The sequence below is a fragment of the Ursus maritimus genome, unplaced genomic scaffold (genome assembly GCF_017311325.1).
Source record: "Ursus maritimus isolate PB19 unplaced genomic scaffold, ASM1731132v1 scaffold_14, whole genome shotgun sequence".
NCBI classification, from domain to species: Eukaryota; Metazoa; Chordata; class Mammalia; order Carnivora; family Ursidae; genus Ursus; species Ursus maritimus.
In genome coordinates, this window is record NW_024423786.1 from 57,546,655 (window position 1) to 57,569,863 (window position 23,209).

General features: G+C 62.8%; 3 protein-coding genes and 1 long non-coding RNA gene across 10 annotated transcripts in view; 3 read left to right on the plus strand and 1 right to left on the minus strand.

The window, feature by feature from the left end:
* The window catches only part of RNF126 (ring finger protein 126), an 11,235-nt gene extending 10,424 nt beyond the window's left edge, over positions 1 to 811 (plus strand). For all 4 annotated transcript variants that reach the window (XM_040629806.1, XM_040629807.1, XM_040629808.1 and 1 more), the window contains 2 exons: positions 94 to 209; positions 290 to 811. In XM_040629806.1, coding sequence (XP_040485740.1) covers positions 94 to 209; positions 290 to 439 — 266 coding nt within the window. In that variant the 3' untranslated portion in view covers positions 440 to 811. The remainder of the gene's footprint in view (positions 1 to 93; positions 210 to 289) is intronic.
* A 280-nt stretch (positions 812 to 1,091) lies between these two features.
* On the minus strand, positions 1,092 to 5,370 carry FGF22 (fibroblast growth factor 22). Its single transcript, XM_040629810.1, has 3 exons — positions 5,157 to 5,370; positions 2,804 to 2,907; positions 1,092 to 2,707 (listed from the first exon to the last, which is right to left on the minus strand). Exons 1-3 carry the CDS (start codon positions 5,368 to 5,370, stop codon positions 2,513 to 2,515), a joined length of 513 nt encoding a protein of 170 aa, XP_040485744.1. The 3' UTR covers positions 1,092 to 2,512.
* A 313-nt stretch (positions 5,371 to 5,683) lies between these two features.
* Positions 5,684 to 11,176, plus strand: LOC103681622. Its single transcript, XR_573300.2, has 3 exons — positions 5,684 to 6,391; positions 6,784 to 6,842; positions 7,810 to 11,176. It is a non-coding gene; the product is annotated as an uncharacterized LOC103681622 (long non-coding RNA).
* Positions 11,177 to 11,265: 89 nt separating this feature from the next.
* POLRMT (RNA polymerase mitochondrial) overlaps positions 11,266 to 23,209 on the plus strand; it is a 16,666-nt gene continuing 4,722 nt past the window's right edge. For 2 of the 4 annotated variants that reach the window (XR_005834695.1, XM_040629811.1), the window contains exons 1-17: positions 11,266 to 11,398; positions 11,925 to 12,023; positions 14,170 to 14,750; positions 17,046 to 17,176; positions 17,297 to 17,489; positions 18,167 to 18,316; positions 18,597 to 18,761; positions 18,850 to 19,017; positions 19,256 to 19,480; positions 19,638 to 20,426; positions 20,792 to 20,914; positions 21,209 to 21,331; positions 21,586 to 21,765; positions 21,981 to 22,067; positions 22,149 to 22,262; positions 22,348 to 22,400; positions 22,522 to 22,620. Coding sequence is in view for 2 of the 4 variants with exons in the window: in XM_040629811.1 (XP_040485745.1) it covers positions 11,311 to 11,398; positions 11,925 to 12,023; positions 14,170 to 14,750; positions 17,046 to 17,176; positions 17,297 to 17,489; positions 18,167 to 18,316; positions 18,597 to 18,761; positions 18,850 to 19,017; positions 19,256 to 19,480; positions 19,638 to 20,426; positions 20,792 to 20,914; positions 21,209 to 21,331; positions 21,586 to 21,765; positions 21,981 to 22,067; positions 22,149 to 22,262; positions 22,348 to 22,400; positions 22,522 to 22,620 (3,368 nt within the window). In the remaining 2 variants the exon portion in view is untranslated. Of the gene's footprint in view, positions 11,399 to 11,924; positions 12,024 to 14,169; positions 14,751 to 17,045; positions 17,177 to 17,296; positions 17,490 to 18,166; positions 18,317 to 18,596; positions 18,762 to 18,849; positions 19,018 to 19,255; positions 19,481 to 19,637; positions 20,427 to 20,791; positions 20,915 to 21,208; positions 21,332 to 21,585; positions 21,766 to 21,921; positions 22,068 to 22,148; positions 22,263 to 22,347; positions 22,401 to 22,521; positions 22,621 to 23,209 lie in introns of those variants that run through there. The other 2 variants (XR_005834696.1, XM_040629812.1) reach the window with 2 other exon arrangements.

Below are 23,209 nucleotides of genomic sequence, written 5' to 3' on the forward strand. Positions count from 1 at the left end.
CCCCCCCCCCCCCCCCCCCCCCGTGCAGCGTGGGGACTTGGTCCCTGCTTGCCCCAGGGGGTCCCAGGCGGTCACAGACTCCCCGTCCTGCAGGCTCTGGGCTGGAGTGCCCCGTGTGCAAGGACGACTACGGGCTGGGGGAGCGCGTGCGGCAGCTGCCCTGCAGTCACCTCTTCCACGACGGCTGCATCGTACCCTGGTTGCAGCAGGTGAGCCAGCGGGCCGTGGTCCTGGGCGCCCCCGCCCCGCGCTCGGCCTCTGAACCGCCCCACCCTCTGTCCCCACACAGCACGACAGCTGCCCCGTGTGCCGGAAAAGCCTCACGGGACAGAACACAGCCACCAACCCCCCGGGCCTGACCGGCGTGAGCTTCTCGTCCTCCTCGTCGTCCTCCTCCTCCAGCTCGCCGAGCAACGAGAACCCAGCCGGCAATTCCTGAGCCCCCCGCCCCCCTCTGGCTGGCCCCCAGAGTGAGCACAGGAGCTCGCCCGCACCAGGCCCTGCGGGGCGGTGGGGGGGGCGGTGGGGGGTGCCGCGGAGCTGGAGCCTGGAGGTGCCCCCACCCGCCTCGGCTCCCTCACCACCCCCCGCCACGGGCAGAGACTCGGAGGACCACCACCTCCAGGCTGGAGAAAGCTCCGCCCTCCCCACGGGGCGTCTGGCACAGGGGCCTGGGCCCACGGCACCCCGGGGCGTCCCCAGCTCCCCCCCCCCGTTTGTCTCTAACCTCACCCTCCACACAGTCAGCGGCGGAAAGGTTTTTATAATTTTAAATTATTACTGCTTTGAAATAAATGGACGTTTTAGCTCACACGCGGCCCTGCATGATCTGTGGAAAGACCGGGTGGAGCCGCTAGGCCGGGGTCTCCGTGACACCTGGACAGGCCACCAGTCCCCAACCCAAGTGCTGGGGGCTCGGGACCACAGGATGACCAGCAAAACAAGAACAAAACTGCTCCGACAGACGTTTTTTAAAGGAAAAAATATGTGTATCTTGAAAGCTATTTAAAAATACACCTACTTAGAAAGAGAAGCAGGTGGTTGGCGTTTTCCTTCTGCGCGGGTGCGGGGGGTGGGCTGAGCGGTGCGACCCGCGAGGTCCTGCTTCTCAGGCCTCAGCCAGCTCTGCGGCCGCAGACCCGACCCGGGAGCACGCCGGCGACTCCCTGCCAGATGTCAGAGCTTCCCTGAGTGGGAAGGCTGCTGCCGGAAAGCCCATCTGCCGAGCCCTGCCCACGGGGCCCCTGACCACGTGTGTTTGCATGGCTGCCCGGGACCAGCAGCCTCTGGTCTACACACCCGCTCCAGCACCTGTTCTCCAACTTCATTCTCTGTATTTTAAGTGGACGGTGGTTGCCGGGAGGGGTGGGAGCCTACGGCCCGCCCCAGGGCCTGTCACCCTCCCCACCAGAATGTCCCTCCTCGCCCCAGGTTGGACACCTGAGTGGAACTGCCTCGCCCAAGGCTGTAGAACAGGGGTTTGAGCCTAGGCTCCCTCTACCCCTTTTCCTTCTGCGGGGGCTCAGCCCGGCGGTGAGGGCTCAGGGGTGCTGGGAGGGCAGCAGGCATGGCCGCCCCAGGGCCCCCGAGCCCCTGGAGGATGCTGGCACGGAGCCCCCGTGGCCTGCACGTGGCAGCCACTCCCACTCCCAGCCCTGCCCGACCTACGGGAGCGGAGGAGTTCTGACCACGGTTGCCATTCAAGCAGTTTCAGACCCCGTGTGCGTGTGTGTGCGCTCCACGGCCGCTATGACCACTACTCCCTGATTTTCTGACAGTTCTGGGCTCAGAAATATAGACTGGAGGGCTGGTGTCCCCTCCACGTCCAGGACCCCAGGGAGACCCGGCTCCTGCCTCTTCCTGGCCCGCGGCCCCTCCTCCATCCTCACCGCCAGCAGCGCGGGGTCTCTGGGCCTCCCGCCCTCTGCCTCTCTCTTGTGAGGACGCCGGGCCCCCCGGGAGCCCAGGTTCACCCCCACCTCAGGGCCTTGACAAGATCCCCTCTGCCGCATGAGGGGACACGTCCAAGCTCCGGGGACAAAAATGGGGACCTGTCACCCTGTGGTATGTACATGTCGCCCTCCCCTGGCCCTCAAACCTCGCTCTGCCCCAGCCTCTCCCACCTCCTCCCTGCGTCAACACCCCAGTGGGCTCCCGCCTCAGAGCCCTTGCCTAGGCTGCGTCCCAGCCCTTCTGGTGACCACACAGCCATGTCCTTCAGGCTCCAGCCTGGGTGGGGCCTTTCTGGGGCTTCTGTGCTGCCCCAGCTTGTGACTGGACACCTGTGGCCTCTGTTCAGCTCAGTGTCCACCTCCCCTCCGACTCAGGAGCTCCCTGGGGGTCAGGCCGCGTCTGTGGGGGGTCCTGCAGTGCCCCCAGCCCGGCACACAGCAGACGCTCCATGAATGCTTGGGAAGAGGAGGAGTGACCAGACGAGCTCGGCCACGGCCTGGGCCTCGCCGGCCCCCATCCCGTGGCCATGCAGCTCAGGCATCCTGCGGACGTAGGGACCTCAGGAGACCAGGACAGGCAGGAAGTGGGTGGATAGGTGGTGCCGCTGTGTCCGGCCACCACGCCGCGGGGCCCCCTGCCCATCCAGCGCCAGGAACATGGGCCGACCATGGTGACGCCAGCGGAGCGAGGCGTAGGTGTTGTAGCCGTTCTCCTCGATGCGCTCCTGGAACCTGCAGTGGGCAGTGTAGACCCGCTTCGGGGGGTCGGGTGTGTGAGGCAGGCCACCGGACACCCTGCCCCCGCCCCAGACACTCACCTGCCCACCGGACAGCCCACACGCCGCACTCACCGACCCGTAGAGGTGGCCCCTGCGGTTCATGGCCACGTAGAAGCCGGTGTGCACAGCCTTGAGGGCCACGACGCCCACGCGGATGGAGCGGATCTCAATGATGCCTGGGGGGGGACGTTGGGGGGCTCAGTTCGGACCTGCAGCCCACCGTCCACTCACCCGCGTGTTCTTGCTGGCTCGTTCATTCAGGTAACATTCACCAAGCACCTACTGTGTGCTTGGCCCTGTGCTGGGTGTGCTGACACAAGGGAGCACCCCAAGAATGGGGGGGTGATGGAGGGGCAGGAAGGACACTCAAGCCAGTGTGAAGGCCTGAGGCAGGACGAGCCCTGCCAGGTGGGAGGACGTCAGCGGGGAGGGGCCGGCCTTCTGGGAGCCACAGCCAAGTTGGAAGCTCGGAGCAGGGAGGGCTCTGGTGAGGTCAAGTTGGAGAAAACCAAGCCAGAGCAGGCAGGGGACTGCCTGGGCACCAGCGAGGCGTGTGACAGCCGTAGACCCCATAACAGAGGCAATGCAGGCCGTGCTCGGCCTCCTGCCCTGGCCGTCCTCGGTGACAGGAGACGGAGCTCCAGGTGGGAGCCATGGCCCAGGCAGCAGGGAGAGGCTGGACACGGGGGGAGGCGGGATGCGGGGGGAGGTGGGACACGGGGCGTGGACAGCACAGAGCCCTTAGCTCCACAATAGTCACCAGCGCTGCTGGAGCCCCAACGGTATGCCAAGCACTGTACCCCACAACCCCAGGTGGGAGGTGCTGACTGTGCCTACTTCCCAGAGAGGGACACTGAGGCCCGGGAAGTGGCAGATGGGTGACCTCAGAGGGCCGGGCCCCACTCTGAGCGGTCCAGGGAGGCAGACCTGGGGCATGAGCAGCCACCCACACCCTCGACCCACCCATGTACCAGGGCCTATTCTGGAGTCGAGGCCTTGCCCTCTGATCTTCGGTCTGGACTTGGATGCCTGAGGTGATGGGGAGCTCACCCCATGTCGCATGGGACCTCTGTAGCTGCTATCTCCCCTATCAGGCACCCAGCTCCTTCTCTCTACATGAGAGTCAACTCAAGCCCACCTCCTTGGAGAGGCCCCAGACCTCTCCGGTAAAGCTGCCCCCCAGTCATCTGTACATCACCCTGTTTTCACTTTCTTTGCACCCTACATGGCCTTCTGTGAAATTACCATATTAGCTGTTCACTTGTTTAACTGCTTTACATTCTGCTGTGAGAGCCCCATGAAGGTGGACTGTCCTGATCACTGCTACGCCCCTTGTGCCCACTACAGCATACAGTAGGTACCCAATTAATAACCACAGAATTAACGAGGGAGAGAAGCGCTCCAAGCCCCTCCCCCCACACATAGCCATCAACCATGTCACCACCATTGCTGCCCAGATGGGGAAACTGAGGCTCAGAGAGAAGCAGTGACTGTCCCAAGCCTTCCAGAAGATCCAGGGCCCACACCCAGCCTGAAGCCACCCTGCCTGCCTGTGCCCACCATCGATGGACTGGCCCAGCTGGTCCCCTTGTCATCGTCCTTGTCCGGTGAGCCTAATGAGAGCCTTGGGAGCCCGATGAAAGCAGCTGGAAGGGCAAGGGGTGATTATCTGCCCTAATGGTGGTGATTCAGGCAGTGGCCAGTGATTAGCCATTCCCCCAGCCTGGGCCTCAGAGCTCTGGGCAGACCAAGACGGGCCCGCAGGGTCACTGAGGCTCTAGGGTCCCCCGTGAGCCCCTGGGCTCCTCCTCCTCTTTTGCCCAAATGCCTCCTCTTGCCTCATACATTCCACACTTATTGAGCGCCTACTGTTTGCTGGGCAGGGAGGGCATCAGGGACAGTGAGTCCAACCTGACAAGGTTCTGGGCATTAAGGGACCCCTGCAACACCCCACCCCCACCTCAGCAGTGTGACCCCGGACAGGTCATTTCCCCTCTCTGTCTCTCATCTACTAAAAGGATGTGTTGGAAGAAATAGCGGGACCTTCGCTCGGGCAGGTTCTGAGTTTGGATTTGCGGGGAGGGGGGGGTCCAGGGTTCAGACCCTGGCTCTGCTTCCACTCTCTTACATAGCCGGGTCCTGCAGTGGGGCAGCTTCCAGGAGCCGGCCCTCTGTGAATGGACTCAGTGACCCCAGCCTCAACTATTCTGCAAAGACCTTTCTCCGGTGCGAGCTAGGCTCAGAGCTGGGAGCTTCCTCTGGGACCCTAACCTCAACTGCCCAACCCTCCCAGCGCGTGCGCTGGCCCACTTCACAGATGAGGAAACTGAGGCCCCAGCCAGGGAGTAACAGAGGACCCGGCTCGTCCCTACTGCCGCTGCCTTCCTGCCGGCCTGCCTGCCCCGCACCCCTTCCCCGGACTCACTGTCGGCGCCGTGGCGCCAGCGGGTGCCCTGCACGCGGCCGCTGGGGTCCACGCGCAGGAAGAAGTGGGTGGAGGAGAAGAGGCGCCGCCAGCGCACGTCGCCCTCCAGGTGTGGGTAGCTGCGCGGTCTCCGCGGACTGCCCGGGGTCCCCGCGGCGCCGGGCGGCCGTGCCAGCAGCAGCCACGCCAGGCCCAGCCACAGGCGGCCGCCCATGGCCGCGCGCCCGGCTCGCCGGCAGCTCTTGCCTCCCCTCGCGCGTCAGCGGCTCGGCCATCGCCGGGGAGGGGGCGGGGCGCCCGTGCAGGGCCGCCCCCGCGCGGGCCAATAGGGAGCCTCGGGGGCGGGGCCTGGGCCGCAGGGGGAGGGTCAGGGCCGACGGGGCGGGGCCATGGTCCAGGAGCTGACCGGTGGAGAGGCTGCGGCCCGCCAGTGGGGGCGCTCCGGGGGCGGGGCCAGGGCCTCGGGGGCGGGGCAAAGGGACCACTGGGGCGGGACCAGGATGCGGGGCGGGGCCCGTTCGGGAAAACTCTCCTGCCTCCGCGCGTGTTTGTCTTGCGGGGTGGGGAGGGCAGTGCGTGTCCGTGAGTCACCGGCTTAGCCTTCAGGGGCTGCGGGGGTGTGGATGTGAGAGAGGCGAGCCCGCAGAGACACGGAGGGAGACAGAGACACAGACAGCTACAGGGAGAGACCTATCTGTGAGAGACAGTAAGTTGGACAGAGAGACAGGGAGCAACGGAGCAGCTCAGGGGTCAGAGACTGGGGGGGGGTAGCTTCTGGTCTGCATGTCTGTGGCAGCCAGGCCTCTGCACGGGGCATGTCCCGGGTGGACTTGTCTGCCCTCCAAACTGGCGCTCCCTAAGAGCCAGGCCCCCGCGGCAGGGTCTTCACTGAGGGGTGGGCATGGGGGGACACGTGGGCAGAGGGAACATCGTCCATACCGGTACTGGGCAGGGGAAGGGATGGGGTGCTGTGGGCAGGAAGGGGGCTGATGGCGGATGGACATGTGCGCATGTCTGTGGCCAGCTGACAGGGGCATGGATGATGACTGGGGCCAGCACCCTGTCCCCAGCGTCGGCCAGAGCTGCATGTCCGGGGAGGGTGGCTCCATTTACACCCATCCCTGCTCATCATTTACAGACACACCCAAGCCCCACTGGGAGCCACCCTGTGCCCTGGATCCTGAGAGGAGCCCAGTGAACCTTACGGACTCAGAGCCGAGAGCAGTCATTGACAGGTGGGGAAACTGAGGCCTGAGTGGGTCAGCACCTTCCCCAAGGCCCCACATAGGACACATCCCAGGGCTCCAGTCCCTGCCCCTCTGCTCCCATAGGCCCAGTCCTACAGCCAGGGTTCCAGGTGGCACCTTTAAATAGCACCCAGGTGAAGACAAGGTGACAGGCCTGGCCCAGTGGAGTGCTGGAGGGGTAACCGGTCTGGCCAGAAGCCGGGATGCCTTCCTGGCGGCTCTGAGGATTCCCTGATCCTTCTTCCTGGTCCCAGGAGGGTCACGTATGGGGTGTGCCTGAGCCACAGGACCCCAGGACTGAGATGGGAGAGGGTGTCCCCACACTTGGAGCCTTGAGGCCAGCACCTGAGGGATCCTGCATGTTTGTGTCACCTCCCCAGGTCTTAGTGCTGCCTCTGGAAAACGGGCGAGGGAGAGAAGCCTGGAAGGCTGGGATGAGGTAATCCACGACCTCGCTGGGCAGAGGGCGCAGTGCACAAACTTGGAATAGCACCCTGATTCCCACCAGCCAGAAGCTTCGTCCTCCCTGGAGTGTCCCCACCCTGCCCCCCAGGAAGACAATCTTCGGGGCTCTGTGTGATGGGGGTGGGACCCACGCCCAGGAAGCTGTCCTGCCTCGGGTGTTGTTGGAGTTTAATAACAGCTTCATTGAAATATAATTCACATACCACACAGTTCACCCATGAAGTGTTCAGCTCAGTGTTTCCAGTACAGAGTTGTCAGCCATCACCTCTGTCTAGTTCCAGAACAGTCCGTCAGCTTAAAAGGAAACCCCATCCCATCAGCCGTCACTCCCCCCTCCCTAGCCCCCGGCCCCTGCGAGCCCCCTTCCCGTCCGTGGAGGAGCCTGTTCTGGATGTGTCACACACGTGGACTCACACGCCGTGGGGCCTTGTGTGTCTGGTTCCCTCCCTGAGCGTCGTGGTCTCAGGGTCCGTCCTCAGGGCGGCGCGTGTGCGCGCCATGCTTGTGTTTGGGGCCCAGGGACGCTCCCGTGGGTGGGGGACACGTTCTGTTTGTCCATCCACCCGTGGATGGACGGTTTTTACCTTTTTTTTTTTTTTTTTTAAGATTTTATTTATTTATTTGACACAGAGAGAGGCAGTGAGAAAGGGAGCACAAGCAGGGGGAAGTGGGAGAGGGAGAAGCTGGTTTCCCGCTGAGCAGGGAGCCCAACGCAGGGCTCGATCCCGGAACGCTGGGATCTTGACCTGAGCCAAAGGCAGACGCCCAATGACTGAGCACCCAGGTGCCCCTCATTTCTACCTTTTGGCTGCTGTGGACTGTGTTGCCCTGGACTTGGGTGTGCAGGTCTTCACGTGGACGTGTGTTTTCATTTCTCTCGTATATTTGTATGGGAGTAGAACTGCTGGGTCATGTGATAATTCCATGTTTCACTTTTCCAGGAACTGCCAGACTGTCTTCCACGGCGGCTGCCCTGTCCACCTCCCGCCAGCAGTGCGCACGCGTTCCGATTTCTGCACATTCTTGAGACGCTGTGATTGCCCATAGTTTTGGCTACAGCCATCTTTTTTTTTTTCTTTAAAGATTTTATTTATTTATTTGACAGAGATAGAGACAGCCAGTGAGAGAGGGAACACAAGCAGGGGGAGTGGGAGAGGAAGAAGCAGGCTCCTAGCGGAGGAGCCTGATGTGGGGCACGATCCCAGAATGCCGGGATCACGCCCTGAGCCGAAGGCAGATGCTTAACCTCTGTGCCACCCAGGCGCCCCTGGCTACAGCCATCTTAACGGGGGCAAAGTGGTGTCTCGTTGTGGGTTTTTGAGACCTCAAGCTTACAGAAACGTTGTAAGAACAGCCCTGTGTGCACACTATTCCTGCGTTCCCGGACTCTATGGAATATTCTTTTTGCTCTCCATCAGCAGGAGGATGGGTAAATACACCGTGGCAAACTTGAACCAGGGAATTCTGTGCCCAGGAAACAACCGTGTGGACGAATCCCAGGCAGGATGTCGAGTAGAAGCAGCCTGACACAGAGGAGGTCCATTTATGTCACAGTCTACAATGGGCAAAACCAACTATGGAGTGAGGCATCAGGATGGGGTATCGCCCTGAGGGCCAGCGATGGGGGGGTGGGAGGGGGTTCCGGGGGCTGGGCGCTTTTTGGGACACCTGTGTGTCAGGTTTGTGAGAACTGAGCTGTATTCTTCACGTGTGCACTGTTGACATCATACCTCAAAAAACGCACACATGTCATCTTTATATGTAAGTGGATGTTGGAGAACAAGCCACAGAGATGGTGCCACTTGGCCTCTAAACCGGTGGACGTATTTCCTGTAGGCAAGGTCTTCGATCATAACCAAGCTGTAATCTGACCCACCGTCCATGCTCGGATGGCCCCTTTGTCCCCACAGCGCCCTAGAATAGCTTTTTCCCCTTGTCACAGACCCAGGGTAGTCTCCGACCAGCTGAATAACGGCCCCCGAAGCTGTGTCCACATTCTCATCCCAGGAACCTGTGAATTCTGCCTCATTTGGAGTCTGGGCAGATACAACTAAATTAAGATCTTCAGATGAGGAACCCATCCTAGCAGGCCCCGAATACTGCCACAAGTGTCCTTACAAGACAGAAACACAGGGAGATCTGACATAGACACAGAGGAGGCCACGTGACCCCGGAGGCAGAGACTGGAGGAGCGCAGCCACACGCGGAGGGATGCCTGGAGGACCCCCCGCCTTGAGCTTCCAGTGGGAGTTCAGCCCTGCAACCCCTTGATTTCAGCCCACAGATACTGATGTTGGCCTCCAGAAATGAGAACACATTTCTGTTGCTGAAAGCACTAGGTGTGTGGCAATTCATTTATTTTTTTTAAAGATTTATTTATTTATTTATTTTTGGAGAGAGCATGAGCAGGGGGAGGAGAGAGAGAGTCTCAAGCAGACTCCCCGCTAAGCACGGAGTCCCGACTCGGGGCTCGAGCCCTCAACCCTGAGATCACGACCTGAGCCGAAACCACTGGTACCACCCAGGCGCCCCAATTTGTGGTAATTTACTACAGAGAGTCCCAGGGATCCGATACCCTCTCCTTCCATCTGGAGACCCTTGCCTTTCTCGATACGGCAAGGTTCATCTGAACGTCTCATGAAACGAATCAGACAAAACATTCTGGGTGAGAACCCGACATAGGCAAACAGTTTCTGAAACATGGCGTCGCCCAAACTCCAACCTCTGACGCTGTGTTTCCCATTTAGTCAGACCTCCATCCACCAGTCTTATGTGTTATTCCCATTTTTCTTGCTTACGTTTTACAAGGAAAGTTGATCTCACCATCAGGAGTGGAAAACCAGAGCCACATACTGACGTGATGACAATAAGCTGTAACAGGAAACGTTGTGGGGAGAGAACCGTGTGACATCACAGCCAGAGAGCTGAGGTAGGCGCCGGAAACAGGCAGGCATCGGGTGAGACCTCCCATGTTCCAGTGGGAGCAGGAAGAATAACTTTCTCACTGCTGAGTTCCTGGAGCCTGGCTCTTGGGGAAACACTGGTTGAGGGCACCTGATATCCCAAGGAACAGAGCAGGGAATGGAGGCATAAAGAATTCCCAAGTGTTGCCTAGGTTTCTGGCTCTGCCAGACTATGGGGGGCCGAGGGGGTGTCTCTAGGTCTTGCGAGACCAGGTCTAACTGATTCAGCCCCCCAGGGCCAGGAAGGCACTCCCAGGTGTGAGTCAGATCTGAGGCCCCCAGGGCATCTGGGAGTGGGCTGGGGCAGGTTTGAGAGGACGCTGCAGTCTGTTGAAAACATTCCCAGCCGGTGGAATCATAATGCACAGGCCCGCGTGGGCAGCTGCGTCTGGAATGTGCTGTCAAGAGGCCGCCAGGCCCAGGAGGATGGCCCTTCCAGAGCACAGGTCCAGCTTCCACTCTGGGCTAATGGGGTAACCAAGTTTAAGTATCTGCAGGAGGTGGCATCTTGAGCCCAGGCCCCTAAGGCCCGCTGTGGTCGGGCCCAAGAGCCCCTCTAGTCTGTCTGGGCTTCCTCTAACTCTGGCTCGGCCCCAGTTCCTCCAGCTGGCCACACTTGACTCTGCCTCAGGGCCTTTGCACTTGCTGCGAACACCGCCTGGAACACACTTACCCCACATATTCTTCTCCTCCTTCCCATGCCAGCTGATGCGCCCCTCCCCCGGCGTCAGTTTCCCCAGCGCCTTCCGGGTCTGATTCTAAAGCCGGAGGGGGGTCACCCTGAAGGCCAGGCTGGGTATCCCCAGGCTCCGGGGGTTATCTCACTCCATTCGTCATCAGATCAGCTCCGTAGGCTCGTGTGCTCTAGGCGCCCGCTCTGCTCCTGTCCTTGGGAGCTTGAGAGCTGACTAGTGGGGAAACTGAGACTGGAGGGAGTGGCCAAGGGAGATGTTCCGGAAATGCGACGGCCCAGCTGCCCCTGGTTTTGGGGCACGGCGATCTGCCTACTTTTGGGGATCGACATCTCCCAACCTCGGCTTCCTCCGCGATACATAGCCCCCGCCCCAAAGTCGACGTCGGAGCAGTGAAAAGCGCAGAGAGGAATCGCTAAATTTCAGAACGCCGTCCTAACTATTTGGCGACCATTCCTTTAAAAAACAAAACAAAACAAAAAAAAAAACAAAAAAACCCGGCTTCCTGGTCCTCCCAAAGACGGCTTAGAGTCACGCGGTTACCCAAGCAACGGCTCTGTCCCGCCCCTCCTTGACAGCGGGAAGAGCCAATTAGAGGGCTCCTTTGGCGCATGCCTCCGAGCTTCCGGGGCCCCGCTGCTCCCTGGGAATTGTGGTTCCGGTGCCCTCCTCCCTCCGCGCGGTCCCTTCGCAGCTGCCGTAGCCTGTGAGACTACAACTCCCGGCAGGGGCGGGCGGCGCGGGCGCAGTGCGGGCGGCGCGGGCGACGCTGCGGGCAGTGTGCGGCATGTTGGCGCTGCGCTGGGGCCACGGCGTGTCCGGTCTCCGGAGGGCCCTGTGGCCGGCGGGCCGCCCCGGCCCCTTGGCCGAGGAAGGTAACGCAGGGGAGGCCCGGGGGTGACGCCGCGGCCCCTGCCCCCGCTCGCCTCCCCCTGCGGCCGTAGGCCGTCGGGATCCAGCCACTCCCTACCTTTGCCTCTTGTCCCTGTGGGGTTCTGGTTTTGGGGAACCCACTGACTGGACCCCGCTTTCACTCGCCCTTGAGCCACTCTCCGGACGGGAATCGGCAGAGCACTTTGACGTTGAGTCCTGGTTTCTTTTAGAGTCCCCTGATCCCTTATTTGAGATTTAGGGCCCTTGACCTTTGAACTCACTGCACCTTTAGTTCGAGGAACCCGTTATCTTCGGCCCCACAGCCAAATTTTCCTTGCTCTGAGGTCCCCTTCACCTTTGACCTATTGGTTTTTTCCAATGTGAGGCCCGTGACCACCGACGTTTTCCACTGAGCTTAGAGCTCTTTTGCCCCCGGATCCTGCTGTTTCCGCCCATTTGAGGACCTCCCAGCCCCCCCAGGCGCCGGGCCTCCTTCTGCCTCCCGCAGCCTCTCTTCGTCACCCACAGGGGCACTCAGTGGTGTCTGGGGCCACAGAAGGCGCTCCTCTGCCAGCCCTTGTGAGCAAGACCACCGGAAGGACTGGGGCCACGCGGAGCTGCTGGAGGGTGAGCCCAGACCCCCAAGGCTTGGCGCCTGAAGCCCTTCCCCACTGCCCCCTGTGTGGGCCACTCTGCTGGGGTTATGTTCCTGAGAGTGATCCTGTGAGAAGGGATGTCATGCTGTAGAATGGGGTAACTGACATGGTCCCATGAGGATGATGACAGAAGGCCCACTTAGTGTTTCCCCCTTCCCCAAACCCAGCAGGTGCTCCTGCTTTCCAGGTGAGAGAGTTGAGGCCCAAAATTGTGGCTGGGGAGGCTGGGCCAAGGCTACACGCAGCTGCCCATGCAGAGCCAGGATTCGAACCCTGAATTGTCCCATGGGGCCGGGCTTGGCTTCCTGGGCTTGGGCACCTGAAGGGGCCCAGTAAGTGTCCTCCCATCTTCATAACAGCTCAGTCCTGGCACCCCCCAGACCATGTCCAGCACATCCTGCTTCCCTTTCAGCAGCCAGTGGTGGGATGGGAGAGCCTCTGAAAAGGAAAACTTTATTTCAGGAAATTCCGAACATGCAGAAGTGAAGTACCACCATCCTCAACTGCAGCCTTTCCTTTCTTACCCACCACCTAATTATTTTAAAACAAAGCCCAGATACCATTATTCAACTGTAGGAAGGTTCTAGAAGTCTGAATCACATTATGTCACCCTCCAATCTTAAAACTCTCCAACTGTTTCCTCTCGCACAGAATAGACACCCACCCCCACCCCACCCCCACTGAGGGCACAGATTCCTGTGGCCTTTGCTTGCCTTCTCAGCGAGAAGGAGCTGTGGCTGCCAGGTCAGCTCTGATGTTGCCGCCCTGCTCCAGTGTGTGGGCCTCCACGTGTGTATCCAAAGCATGTGGCCTGGGTGTTGGCGCGCTCTAAGGGCCAAGGTCACCCTGTCTTTCCACTTTATTTCAGCAAACCTCTGCTGAGCCCCTGCTGTGTGGGGCCAGCTCTTCTGTCAGCTGAGTCCAGTGGGAGGGGCACAGGCACGGGGCAGATACAGTTGGTCCGCAGTAGTATTTGCAAAGTTGACGCGTAACTCTGAAATCAGTACTCACTCGCTGTCCTAGTTACTTGTAGACATGCACAGCGGCCAACACGAGTGGTGGAACATAGCCGCCCCCAGCTGGTACTGAACCAGGCGACACACTGTCTTCCTGCCTCGGGCGCACTGTAAACAGGCGCCGTTTCCGAGGTGCGTTTAGTGTCACGTTGTGTTTAGTTTAAATCTGAATTTGTTGGAGAGGCAGGGAGGGGCAGAGAGAGAGAGGATCTCAAGCAGACTCCCTGCTGGGCGCAGAGCCCTGTGACGCAGGACTCAATCTCGCGACCCTGAGATCGTGAGCTGAGCCCCGTTGGACTCCGCCGAGTCACCCAGGCACGCTGTTTTTGCATTTTTGTACTTTTGTTGGTGATTTTGCTGTTCAAAGTGGCCCCCAAGCGTAGTGGTGCTTTCTAGTGTTCTAAGCTCACAGCACAAGGCTGTGAGGTGCCTTTTGGGGAAAATATGTTTGTGCAGGTGTGGTTACGGTGTTGTTGGCTGTGGGTTCAGTGTTAGTGAAATAAGGTGTTTCAAGCGGAAAGACATAGAACAAGGTTGTGTGTTGATCTGCTGGGGACCCCCGTGATGTGTAAAGTCATTGTGGCTCAGGGCTAGCAGCTGAACCACCGCTCTGCAGGAAACTCAGCCACTCCTACCCATCAGGAACAGCATGTGCAAAGGCCCTGAGGCCATTGCGGCTGCAGTGGAGTGGGGGGAAGTGAGGGCAGGGGGCATCCAGGCACCTGGGTAGATTTTGAAGACAGAGGCACACCCCTGAGGGTATGCTGACAGACTGGATGTGGATGGAGGAAGAGAGGCCTAGACGACCCTGGGGTTTCCGGCTGAGCACCTGCAAGGACAGCACTGCCAGTGACAGACGTGGAGGAGCAGGTTTTGGGGGGACACCAGGAGCTTGTTGGGGAAGTTGAGTTCGAGAGAGGCTCAGACAGACAGGTGCTGAGCAGGTGGGTAGGGCGTATGTGCCTGAAAATCAGGGGACACGAGGGAGTTGTCGTCAAATACATAAAGCCGAAGCCTCAGGAGCAGGTGAGACCAGAGGGTCTAGGGAGATTGGGGCCTGCGTGGGGGTCCCCCCGACATCCTTGCCCTTTGCCCCCACAGTGCTTGAGGCACGGGTGCGGCAGCTGCAGGCCGAGTGTGTGTCGAAGGCCACGGTGAAGAGGGTCGGCGTGGCTCAACAACTCCGAGCATCTGCCAGTCTCCAGCGCCCCGGGAAGGCCCAGGCAGGGCCTGAGGGCACCGCCGAGGAACTCGGTGGCCGCTGGGCCCAGAAACTGGACCAGGAGAAGTTTGCGATGCAGAAGCGCAAGCAGCGGTTGGAGCTGAAGCTGCAGGTGCGAGCCCAGCAGCTGGCTTGTGAGCACAAGCTGCGGGCCAGCCGCCTGCAACACTGGGAGCAGGAGGTCCCCGAGGGCCTCTGGGAGGAGCAGCTGGTGTGGCTGCTGCAGGAGGCCCCACGGAAGCTGAGCCCCGAGGTGGAGCAGGCCCCCAAGGCTGGGAGCGCCTCCATGCAGCGGGAGATCTGGCAGCAGAGGTTCCTGGCCTTCCTCGAGTGCTGCCTGCTCACGGGCCACCTGCCTCTCGCCCACCACGTGCTGGTCACCTACCATGGCCGGTCCCGGCAGCAGCAGCAGCTCACGCGGGCCATGTACAACACCGTCATGCTTGGCTGGGCTCGCAAGGTGAGCCGTGGCTCTGGGACTTGGGGCGGGGGGGGGCGCATCTCGGCGGGAGTCCCTCCCCTGCCTGCTGGTGGCGGGAGTCGAGGCCCAAATGGCGCTTAGATGTGAGCCCTGCTCTTTCTGCTTGTTACTGTCTTAATGATTTTCTCAGGCTCGTCAAGCTTAAATCACCCATGTTTCTCGGCAGAAATTTTGCAAACAACCAAGAAAGGAAGAAATCCAGCTAAAGTTTTAGGGTTTCTTTGGACTACTAGGCTGGGGCTTCTGTACGGTCTGGCGTCCCCCTTCCTCGACACCGTGACTTGGATGCTTTAGGTCTAGTTCCTGTGGTGGAGGGGTTAGGTTCTGCTGTCACGACCCTTCTTTCTTGAACACGGGCGTTTGTGGCTCTGAACTTCCCTCAGGGCTCTGCTTTAGCTGTTTCCCATGTCTTTCCAAGTATTCTTAATGTCCCCAGCAGTGTCGTCTTTTCTGGTTGTTCAGGAGAGTGTTATGTACGGGGCCTTGCAAGGGGCCAGCTGCCCTGCCTCCTCCCTCCCCTGCGCCTGCAGTCCAGTTTAAGGGCCAGTGGGAACCGCACAGGCCCGCGAAGGAGACGGTCGTGTGAAGACAAAGGTGTGAGCACAGGAGGGTGGGCTCGCGGTGGAGACTGGGCCGCGCCTCCTGCACGGACTGGGCGGCAGGCCCAGGAGCCACTGTCTCGTCCATCTGCGCTGGACTGTGACGTGACGCGAAGATGCCCGGTGTCCGCAGGCGGTTTCTTGCCCGCACTCATCCCTGGGAGGTGCGCTAGATTTAGGGAGTTAGTGAGCACAGAAGGACCGGGTTCTCCCATCCGAGGTCACAAGCCCTCCAGGTCCCCCAGTGGAACATGCCTGCCAGGAGCCTGTGTGTGAGCTTCCTGCGGTCCCTGGGACAAATGACTGAAATCGGGGCGGCTGTAAGTGCTGGGGATTTACTTTCCTTCAGTCCCAGATCCAAGTGTGGCAGGGTCGCGCACACTCCGGGGGCTCTGGGGAGGGCCTTTCCTGCCTCTCCCGGCTCTCGGTGGTGCCTGCGGTCCTTCGCCTGTGGCCCCGTCCCTCCAGGGTCTGCCTCCCTGGTCACACAGACACCTCATAACTAGTTCCATCAGCAAAGATCCTGTTTCCCAGTAGAGACCCTAGTCGGAGGTCTGGGTGGATGTGAATATGGGGGTGCACTAGCCAGCCTGCTCCAGGCCCCGTTCTGCATCGTACACAGACTTCACAGCCATCACTGGCTTCGCCAGTCATTGCTTCTGGGCAGTCCACGTATGTGATGGGGCTTGGCTTTCATCCAGACCCATGTTGGAGTCCCGTTTCTGCCACGTGCCCACTGTGTGGCCCGCACTGCTCACGCCTCTCTGAGCCTCAGTTTCCCCATCTGTAAAGCAAGGAACCCTGCTGGATTGTCCAGAAAACGGAGGGACCTTATTCACGGCTTTGACTACCATCTGTGTTTAGGACAAGGGCAAAAGAACACGCGAACTTCAGAAGCGCATGTTGTCATGTTGATGACCTTACTGAGGTTCTGTCCATGTGGGACGGACACACTTATTCTAGGCTAGCGCAGTTGGGTAGAACTTTCCGCGTTGGAAACGTTCCTCGTCTGCACCAGCCATGGCCCCTAAGCCCTTGAAGAGCTAAAGATCCGCAGAGCGACTGTGCATGGCTGCTGACTGCGAGGAGGGCAGCCCCTCAGAGCCTGGGTGCCGGGCCCGTGGTCCCCGATGGGACAGCACCGGTCAGATTTGGGCAGCAGGGCCGCGGGTGGGAGAGTGCTGGAGCGCTGCTTTCCTGAAAGGCTCTGCAGCAGCGCTCCTAACCCCTGCACATAAAAGGGGAATTAGCCACTTCCTGGACACGGGTGGGGACGGGAAGGTGGCACACCACGTGTCGGGTGCCGGGGAATGAGAGCCACGGCGCCCGCGTGAGAGAGGATCTCAGGACGTGGGAAGTGCCGAGCTCCAAGCAGGTGGACGAAGAGAGAACGGAAAACCGCCAGACGCAGGGCAGGGTCTCCGCAGATCACACCTGGGAGCCTTGTCATGAGGCTGAAGCTGTGCATGTTCATGAAATAGAAGTGATAACGCGGCTCTCCTCAGGGCGCCAGCCCCCCTCCCCCTGCCCCCGCCCCAGTGTCCTCGCTGGCTGGCGCCGCACTCGGGGGCGCACGGAAATGGCCTGGCCAGTGAGCCTTTTCCTGCCTGATTTGTTGCCTGTAGAGAGGGGTCTCGGCCACCTCCAGACCCTCACCCCCACTTGGTCTCCCCAGGGCTCCTTCAAAGAGCTGGTTTACGTGTTCTTCATGGTGAAAGACGCTGGCCTCACCCCAGACCTGTTGTCCTATGCAGCCGCCCTGCAGTGCATGGGACGGCTGGACCAGGACACCAGCACCATCCAGAGGTGGGTGGGCAGCCCGGCCCTTTCTGGGGGCTGGTCCCCCCCCTCCACAGGCCCCTGCGGCCACCTGGCGCCGAGACCCATCCCTCGGGTGAGTCTGCGCCCGCCGTGTGCCCCCTGCAGGTGTCTGGACCAGATGGCCCGGGACGGGCTGAAGCTGCAGGGGCTCTTCACCAGCGTGCCACTGCGCCCGGAGGAGCAGGCCGTGGTCCTGAGGGCTGTGCGCAAGGCCCAGCCCACCTTTAGCCTGCCGCCCCCGCCACAGCCCCCACCCCAGGTCAACACCTCACCACTGCTCAGGGAGATCTATGCCAAGGTGAGCAGGCCCTGACACCCATAGGTGGGGCCGTGTCGTGTGGGGGACTAGCAGGGACCGCCCTGTCCTTGCTGCAGGGGCCTCGGCCCCTCCTTTTCTCTCTCTCAGAGCCACCTGCCTCAGGAACGCCTTCCTGCTCCTCAGAGGCTGGACAAGCCAGACCTGGCAAGTCCTGGCCCCCAGTGGGGCCCTGACCCTAAAGGCAGGGGCCACAGCCGTGCTGGGGTTGGTTTCCCACCTGGAGGCGCAGCTCCAGGCAGAGCCGGCGGTCGGTGTCCTGAGCCCAGGCGGGCAGAGGGGGCTCCGTGCGCTCAGGACTGAGTCACGCTGCTCTCTGCAGACCTGTTCGTGATTCTCCGTGTGTCGGGTGGTGCTGTTTCTAATTGATCTATTTTTGGGCAGGTCACACATTCACACGGTCCCCGGTTTAAAGACAAAACGTGCATCCAGGGCCTCGAACCGTGTCCCCCCAGGCTGTCCCGGCTCCTGCCGAGCAAGGCCAGCCCGTGCTGGGCGCGTGAGCCAGGGCGGCTGTCACATGCTCGGCGCCTTGCTTCCTCCCAGCCTCGTGGACGGGCGATTTCCGATGCAGCCCTGCGGGGCTGCTGGGTGGGGGTGTGGCAGGGCAGGGTGGCCAGTGGCCCCGGGCCTCACCTCCGGCCCGTCCGCACTGGCAGAGCGGGCCCGTGTCGTACCCAAAGCTGCACCTGCCGCTGCGGACGCTGCAGAAGCTCTTCCAGGAGCAGCTGCGTGTGGAGCTGGCCACCACCGTCGCCGTGGAGTCCGTGGAGAAGGCCCGGGTGCTGACCAAGGAGGTGCTGCAGGCGGTGAGGACCTTGGCTGGGTCACACCCCTGGTCTGGGCGGGCGGGGCGGGCCCCTGCCCGCGAGGGGAAGCTCGTGGGGTTGCTGCCGCGTCGCGGCCCCCTCTCCCCGCCTCCGTAGAGCCAGGGTAGGCCGTGTGCCCACCTCCTACCTAGCAGCGTAGGAAGGGCGCGAGGCGGCTACGCGGCTCCGGACGCCCCTTCCAAGGCGCCTGTGAGCTCGGGGTCCCTGCCCCCGAGGGCCTAGAGGGTACGGTGGCGATGCCTGTGTCGGTCCCCCGCAGCGGAACACCCTGAAGCAGCTGCGGGCCGAGTGGGCGGAGGCACTGTGCCTCGGGCTGCAGGAGCTGAAGGCCAGCGAGGCCCGGGCTGCCCACTCCTGCCGCTCCACCATCTTCCCGTACCTGTGCGTGCTGAGCGAGAGGGAGCTCGCCGAGCTGCTGCTGCAGGTGGGGCCTGGGGGCGGGGGGCAGGCAGGGCACGCTGGGGGGCTGGGGGTTGAGGGGCCGGGCCTGGGGCTCACGGTGCCGCCCCCAGACCCTGCAGGTGCTGCCCCCGCAGGGAGAGTCGCTCCTCTCCCTGGCACAGCAGCTGGGCCTGCGCGTCTTCAACCGGCACACGGTGCAGAGGAAGCTGAGCAGCCAGGTGCAGGCGCTGCGGCAGCGCTACTACCGCTACCTGCAGCTGCTGGCCTCCGACACCCAGGTGAGGCCCGGGACCGTGGGGGGCTGTCCCCGGGTGGGTCGGCGCGGCTGCATTTCCAGGTGGAGAAACCGAGGTCTGGGGCGCTGGTCCCCTGCCCACTGCCCTCCCCAGTGGGGCAGCCGGCTTTGCCCCCAGGCCTTGCCGCCTCTGCTGCCTCTGTCGTCCCGCCCTGGGGGTGGCTGGGGGTGGTCAGCTCTGGGCCTGAGCCCCGGTCCCTGACCCACTCTCCCTCCCCCAGGTGGCGGCGCCCCCCTTGCCACGGCAGTACTGGGAGGCACTGGGGGCGCCCGTGGCCCCCCACGAGCAGCCCTGGCCCCTGTCTGTGCTGGTGCAGCTGGGCAAGAAGCTAGCCGAGGTGCTGGTGGAGGTCGTGCGCATGCCCGGCAGCCTGGCCACCCGGCAGGGCTCCTGCACGCTCATCCCCGTGCTCTACCACGTGTACTCCTTCCGCAGCTTCCGCCAGGTGGGCGGCCTCAGGAGGCCTTGGGCACCTGAGAGGCGAGGCTGGGGGCTCTGGGTGCTGTGGGGATGCTAGGCCCCGCTGGGGTCCTCTGCCCACTCGTGGTGGGTCTTTCGGGGTGGTCGGCCCCTGGAGCCATCTTTGCCTGCCTCGCCCCCAGATCGGGATCCTGAAGCCACACCCGGCTTTCACCGAGCTGCTGGCGGTGGCCGCAGAGCACACGTTGACTTTCGAGGCGGCCGAGGTGCCCATGCTGTGCCCGCCACTGCCCTGGACGTCGCCGCACACGGGTGCCTTCCTGCTGAGCCCCACCAAGCTCATGCGCTCGCTGGAGGGCACCATGCAGCACCAGCGTCTGCTGGACAGCTGCCCGCCCGCCGAGCTGCACGGTGCCCTGGACGCCCTCACGCAGCTCGGCAACTGCGCCTGGCGCGTCAACGGGCGCGTGCTGGACCTGGTCCTGGAGCTCTTCATGGCCAAGGGCTGCCCCCGCCTGGGTGTGCCGGCCCCGCCCTCTGAGGCACCCCGGCCGCCCGATGGCCGCCTGCCGCCCAGTGCCTCATCCGCCCAGAAGGCCGAGGTGCGGCGGGAGGTGGCCCGCTGCCTGAAGGTGGCGCGGGAGATGCACAGCCTGCGCTCGGACGCTCTGTACCGCCTCTCGCTGGCCCAGCACCTCCGGGACCGCGTCTTCTGGCTGCCTCACAACATGGACTTCCGCGGCCGCACCTACCCCTGCCCGCCCCACTTCAACCACCTGGGCAGCGACCTGGCGCGTGCCCTGCTCGAGTTTGCCCAGGGTCGCCCGCTGGGCCCCCGCGGCCTTGACTGGCTCAAGATCCACTTGGTCAACCTCACGGGGCTCAAGAAGCACGAGCCCCTGCGGGCGCGCCTGGTCTTCGCAGACGAGGTCATGGACGAGATCCTGGACTCTGCCGACCGGCCCATGACGGTAGGGGTGCGGAGGGCGCTGGCGGGGCCCTCGTGCCTCACCTCTCCGTCTCCCCCAGCCTGTGCCCTGTGCCGGCTACCCCGGGCCCTCCCTCCGAGGCCTCCCTCCAAGCCCTCCCTCCGAGCCCTCCCTCCGAGCCCCCCAGCGTCTGCCCCTGGGCACGGGCTCCTGGCCTTGTCCTTTCTGTCCCCTTCCCTCTGCAGCCCTGTCACCTCCCTGTCCAGGCCAGTCCTTCCTCCAGACCCTTCCCCGTCCCGTGGCTGCTCGTGCAGGGCTACTCCCATGTCTCCCTCCCTGCCCGTCGCTCCTGTCGCCCCCACCCTGCCTGCCCAGGCTGGCCTGAGCCCCACTCTGCCCTCTGTCAGGGCCGGAAGTGGTGGATGGAGGTGGATGAGCCCTGGCAAGCCCTGGCTTGCTGCATGGAGATCGCTCGAGCCGTGCGCGCCCCCGACCCCACGGCCTACGTCTCTCACTTCCCGGTTCACCAGGTGACCTGCCGGGGACCCTGGTGTAGGGGTGTGCCTGGCCCTGGGGGTGGGGTGCTTGCAGTCCCTGCAGATCCCACTTGCAGGTTGGCTGGTGTCCCTGTGTGGGGGCCAGCCCCAGTAGGTATGGCCAGCCTTGCGGTGTGACCTCATATGTGCACGTTTCCCTGCCTCCTCACTGGGGTCCCACAAGCTGGTGCTGTGAGCAGTGCACTGGGGTATCTTGGAGCTGTGGCTCGTTCCCCGGGGTCACTCCCGCCGGCCCCGCTCGGACCCTCCCTCTCCCGTCGGCCCCAGGACGGCTCCTGTAATGGCCTGCAGCACTACGCCGCCCTGGGCCGGGACAGCGTGGGGGCCGCCTCCGTCAACCTGCTGCCCTCGGACCTGCCCCAGGATGTGTACAGCGGGGTGGCCGCACAGGTGGGCGCCGCGGCCCTCCCACCCGTCCTCCTCAAGCCCACGCAGGGTCTGCATCTTAACGAACACCTGCATTTGCAGGTCCCGTGGTCTCTGACGCGTCCTCCGTGACGGGACTGGGCAGTCAGGGTGGGCTTCCTGGGGAAGGTGTCAGAAAAGGGAACTGGGGGGGCTTCCTGGTGGGGCTGCTGGGCGGGGTGGGTGGGGTGGAGACTGAGGGTCCGTGGGCCCGCCCGCTGACCCCCAGCGCCTGCCAGGTGGAGGTGTTCCGCAGGCAGGATGCTGAACGGGGTGTGCGGGTAGCCCAAGTGCTTGAGGGGTTCATCAGCCGCAAGGTGGTCAAGCAGACGGTGATGACCGTGGTGTACGGGGTGACCCGCTACGGGGGCCGCCTGCAGATCGAGAGGCGCCTGCGGGAGCTCAGCAACTTCCCCCAGGTGCGCCGTCACGTGCGCTGGGTGTCCCTGCGCTGCGAGGGAGGGACGGTCCCCCTGGTCCTGCCTGCGCCCCTGGCCCCCCCAAACCCCTGGCTGCTGGACGGCAAGCAGCCTTGGGGGACCCCGAGGAGGAAGTCAGTTCCACTGCCCCTCCAGGTCCCTGGGCGCAGTGGGGAGGCCACCCTGGCTTTGACCGCCACCCCGCACCCCTCCAGGAGTTCGTGTGGGAGGCCTCTCACTACCTGGTGCGCCAGGTGTTCAACAGCCTGCAAGAGATGTTCTCGGGCACCCGGGCCATCCAGGTGTGTCCCCGTTCCCTCCCCGGGCCTGGCAGGCTGCCCCTGACCGGGCCCTGCCCTGAGCCCCGTGCCCTGTGTCCACAGCACTGGCTGACCGAGAGCGCCCGGCTCATCTCGCACTCGGGCTCAGCCGTAGAGTGGGTCACACCCCTGGGCATCCCTGTCATCCAGCCCTACCACCAGGACTCCAAGGTGTTGGTATGTGCGCCCCCCCCCAGCGCCCCCTGGCTGTGTGTGTGTGGGGGGGGGGGGACTCATGACCCTCCCTTCCCCAACCCTGCAGATCAGTGGCGGCATCCAGAGCCTCACCTTCAGCCAGAGTGGGGACACCACCCAGTGAGTGCGGTGGGGGTCCTGGGCTGGGTGGGGGGTGTGCCTGGGCCGAGGGAGGGCATGGGCCAGGGACTGCCCCCAGGTCAGGCCAGGGTGGAGGCGCCTGAACCCTTCCCCTCCCCAGAAAGCCCAACACACTGAAGCAGAAGAATGGCTTCCCCCCCAACTTCATCCACTCGCTGGACTCTTCGCACATGATGCTGACAGCCCTGCACTGCTACAGGTGGGCCCTGCATACTGCACCCAGCTCTGTTCGTCATCTGGTGCATGCAGGCCCCATCCAGGGGGTTGGGGACGCAGGGGGGACCCACAGAGTGGCAGAGGCAGGTTGGGAGGCCAGGTCGGACAGGGTCGGGGCCAGGGCAGAGGCCTACAGCAGGTGAGGACCCCAGCCATGTGGGTGGTCGGACCTGCTGCCCAGAAAAGGACTGTGTGAGCATGTGTAAAGGTCCTGAGGCAGTGAGGTGTGAGTGATGGTGAAGCAGCTAGCTGGGCCTGGGAGGGAGGGGTGGTTGCTCTGAGTGACAGGTGCCTGTGGTCCCATCCAGGTGAGTGCTGGCCGCACACCGTGTAGCCAGTTCTGACAGAACTGGTGAGGGGGCCCTGCTAGGGGGAGGCATAGGTGTCTGGGTTTCTGAGCCCCTTAGGGGCAGCCGAGCAGGACAGCAGGGCAGGTGTGTGGATAGTTCGTTAGAGAGGAGCCAGGGTTCGGGGACGCATTCTGTTTCCATCTGTCTGGAGGCACGGGAGCCCTGTAGTGGGGGTGAGGGGGATGGTATCAGCAGTGGCAACTGGGGGTAGGGGTGGGGGGG

What these genes read in the sequence shown, in the direction of transcription:
- FGF22 (XM_040629810.1), bottom strand. Translation starts at nt 5,370, where the DNA reads ATGGGCGGCCGCCTGTGGCTGGGCCTGGCGTGGCTGCTGCTGGCACGG. An exon ending in CTGGCGCCACGGCGCCGACA is followed by an intron (nt 2,908 to 5,156) that starts GTGAGTCCGGGG and finishes GTCCCCCCCCAG; the next exon opens with GCATCATTGAGATCCGCTCC. An exon ending in GGGGCCACCTCTACGGGTCG is followed by an intron (nt 2,708 to 2,803) that starts GTGAGTGCGGCG and finishes GACCCCCCGAAG; the next exon opens with CGGGTCTACACTGCCCACTG.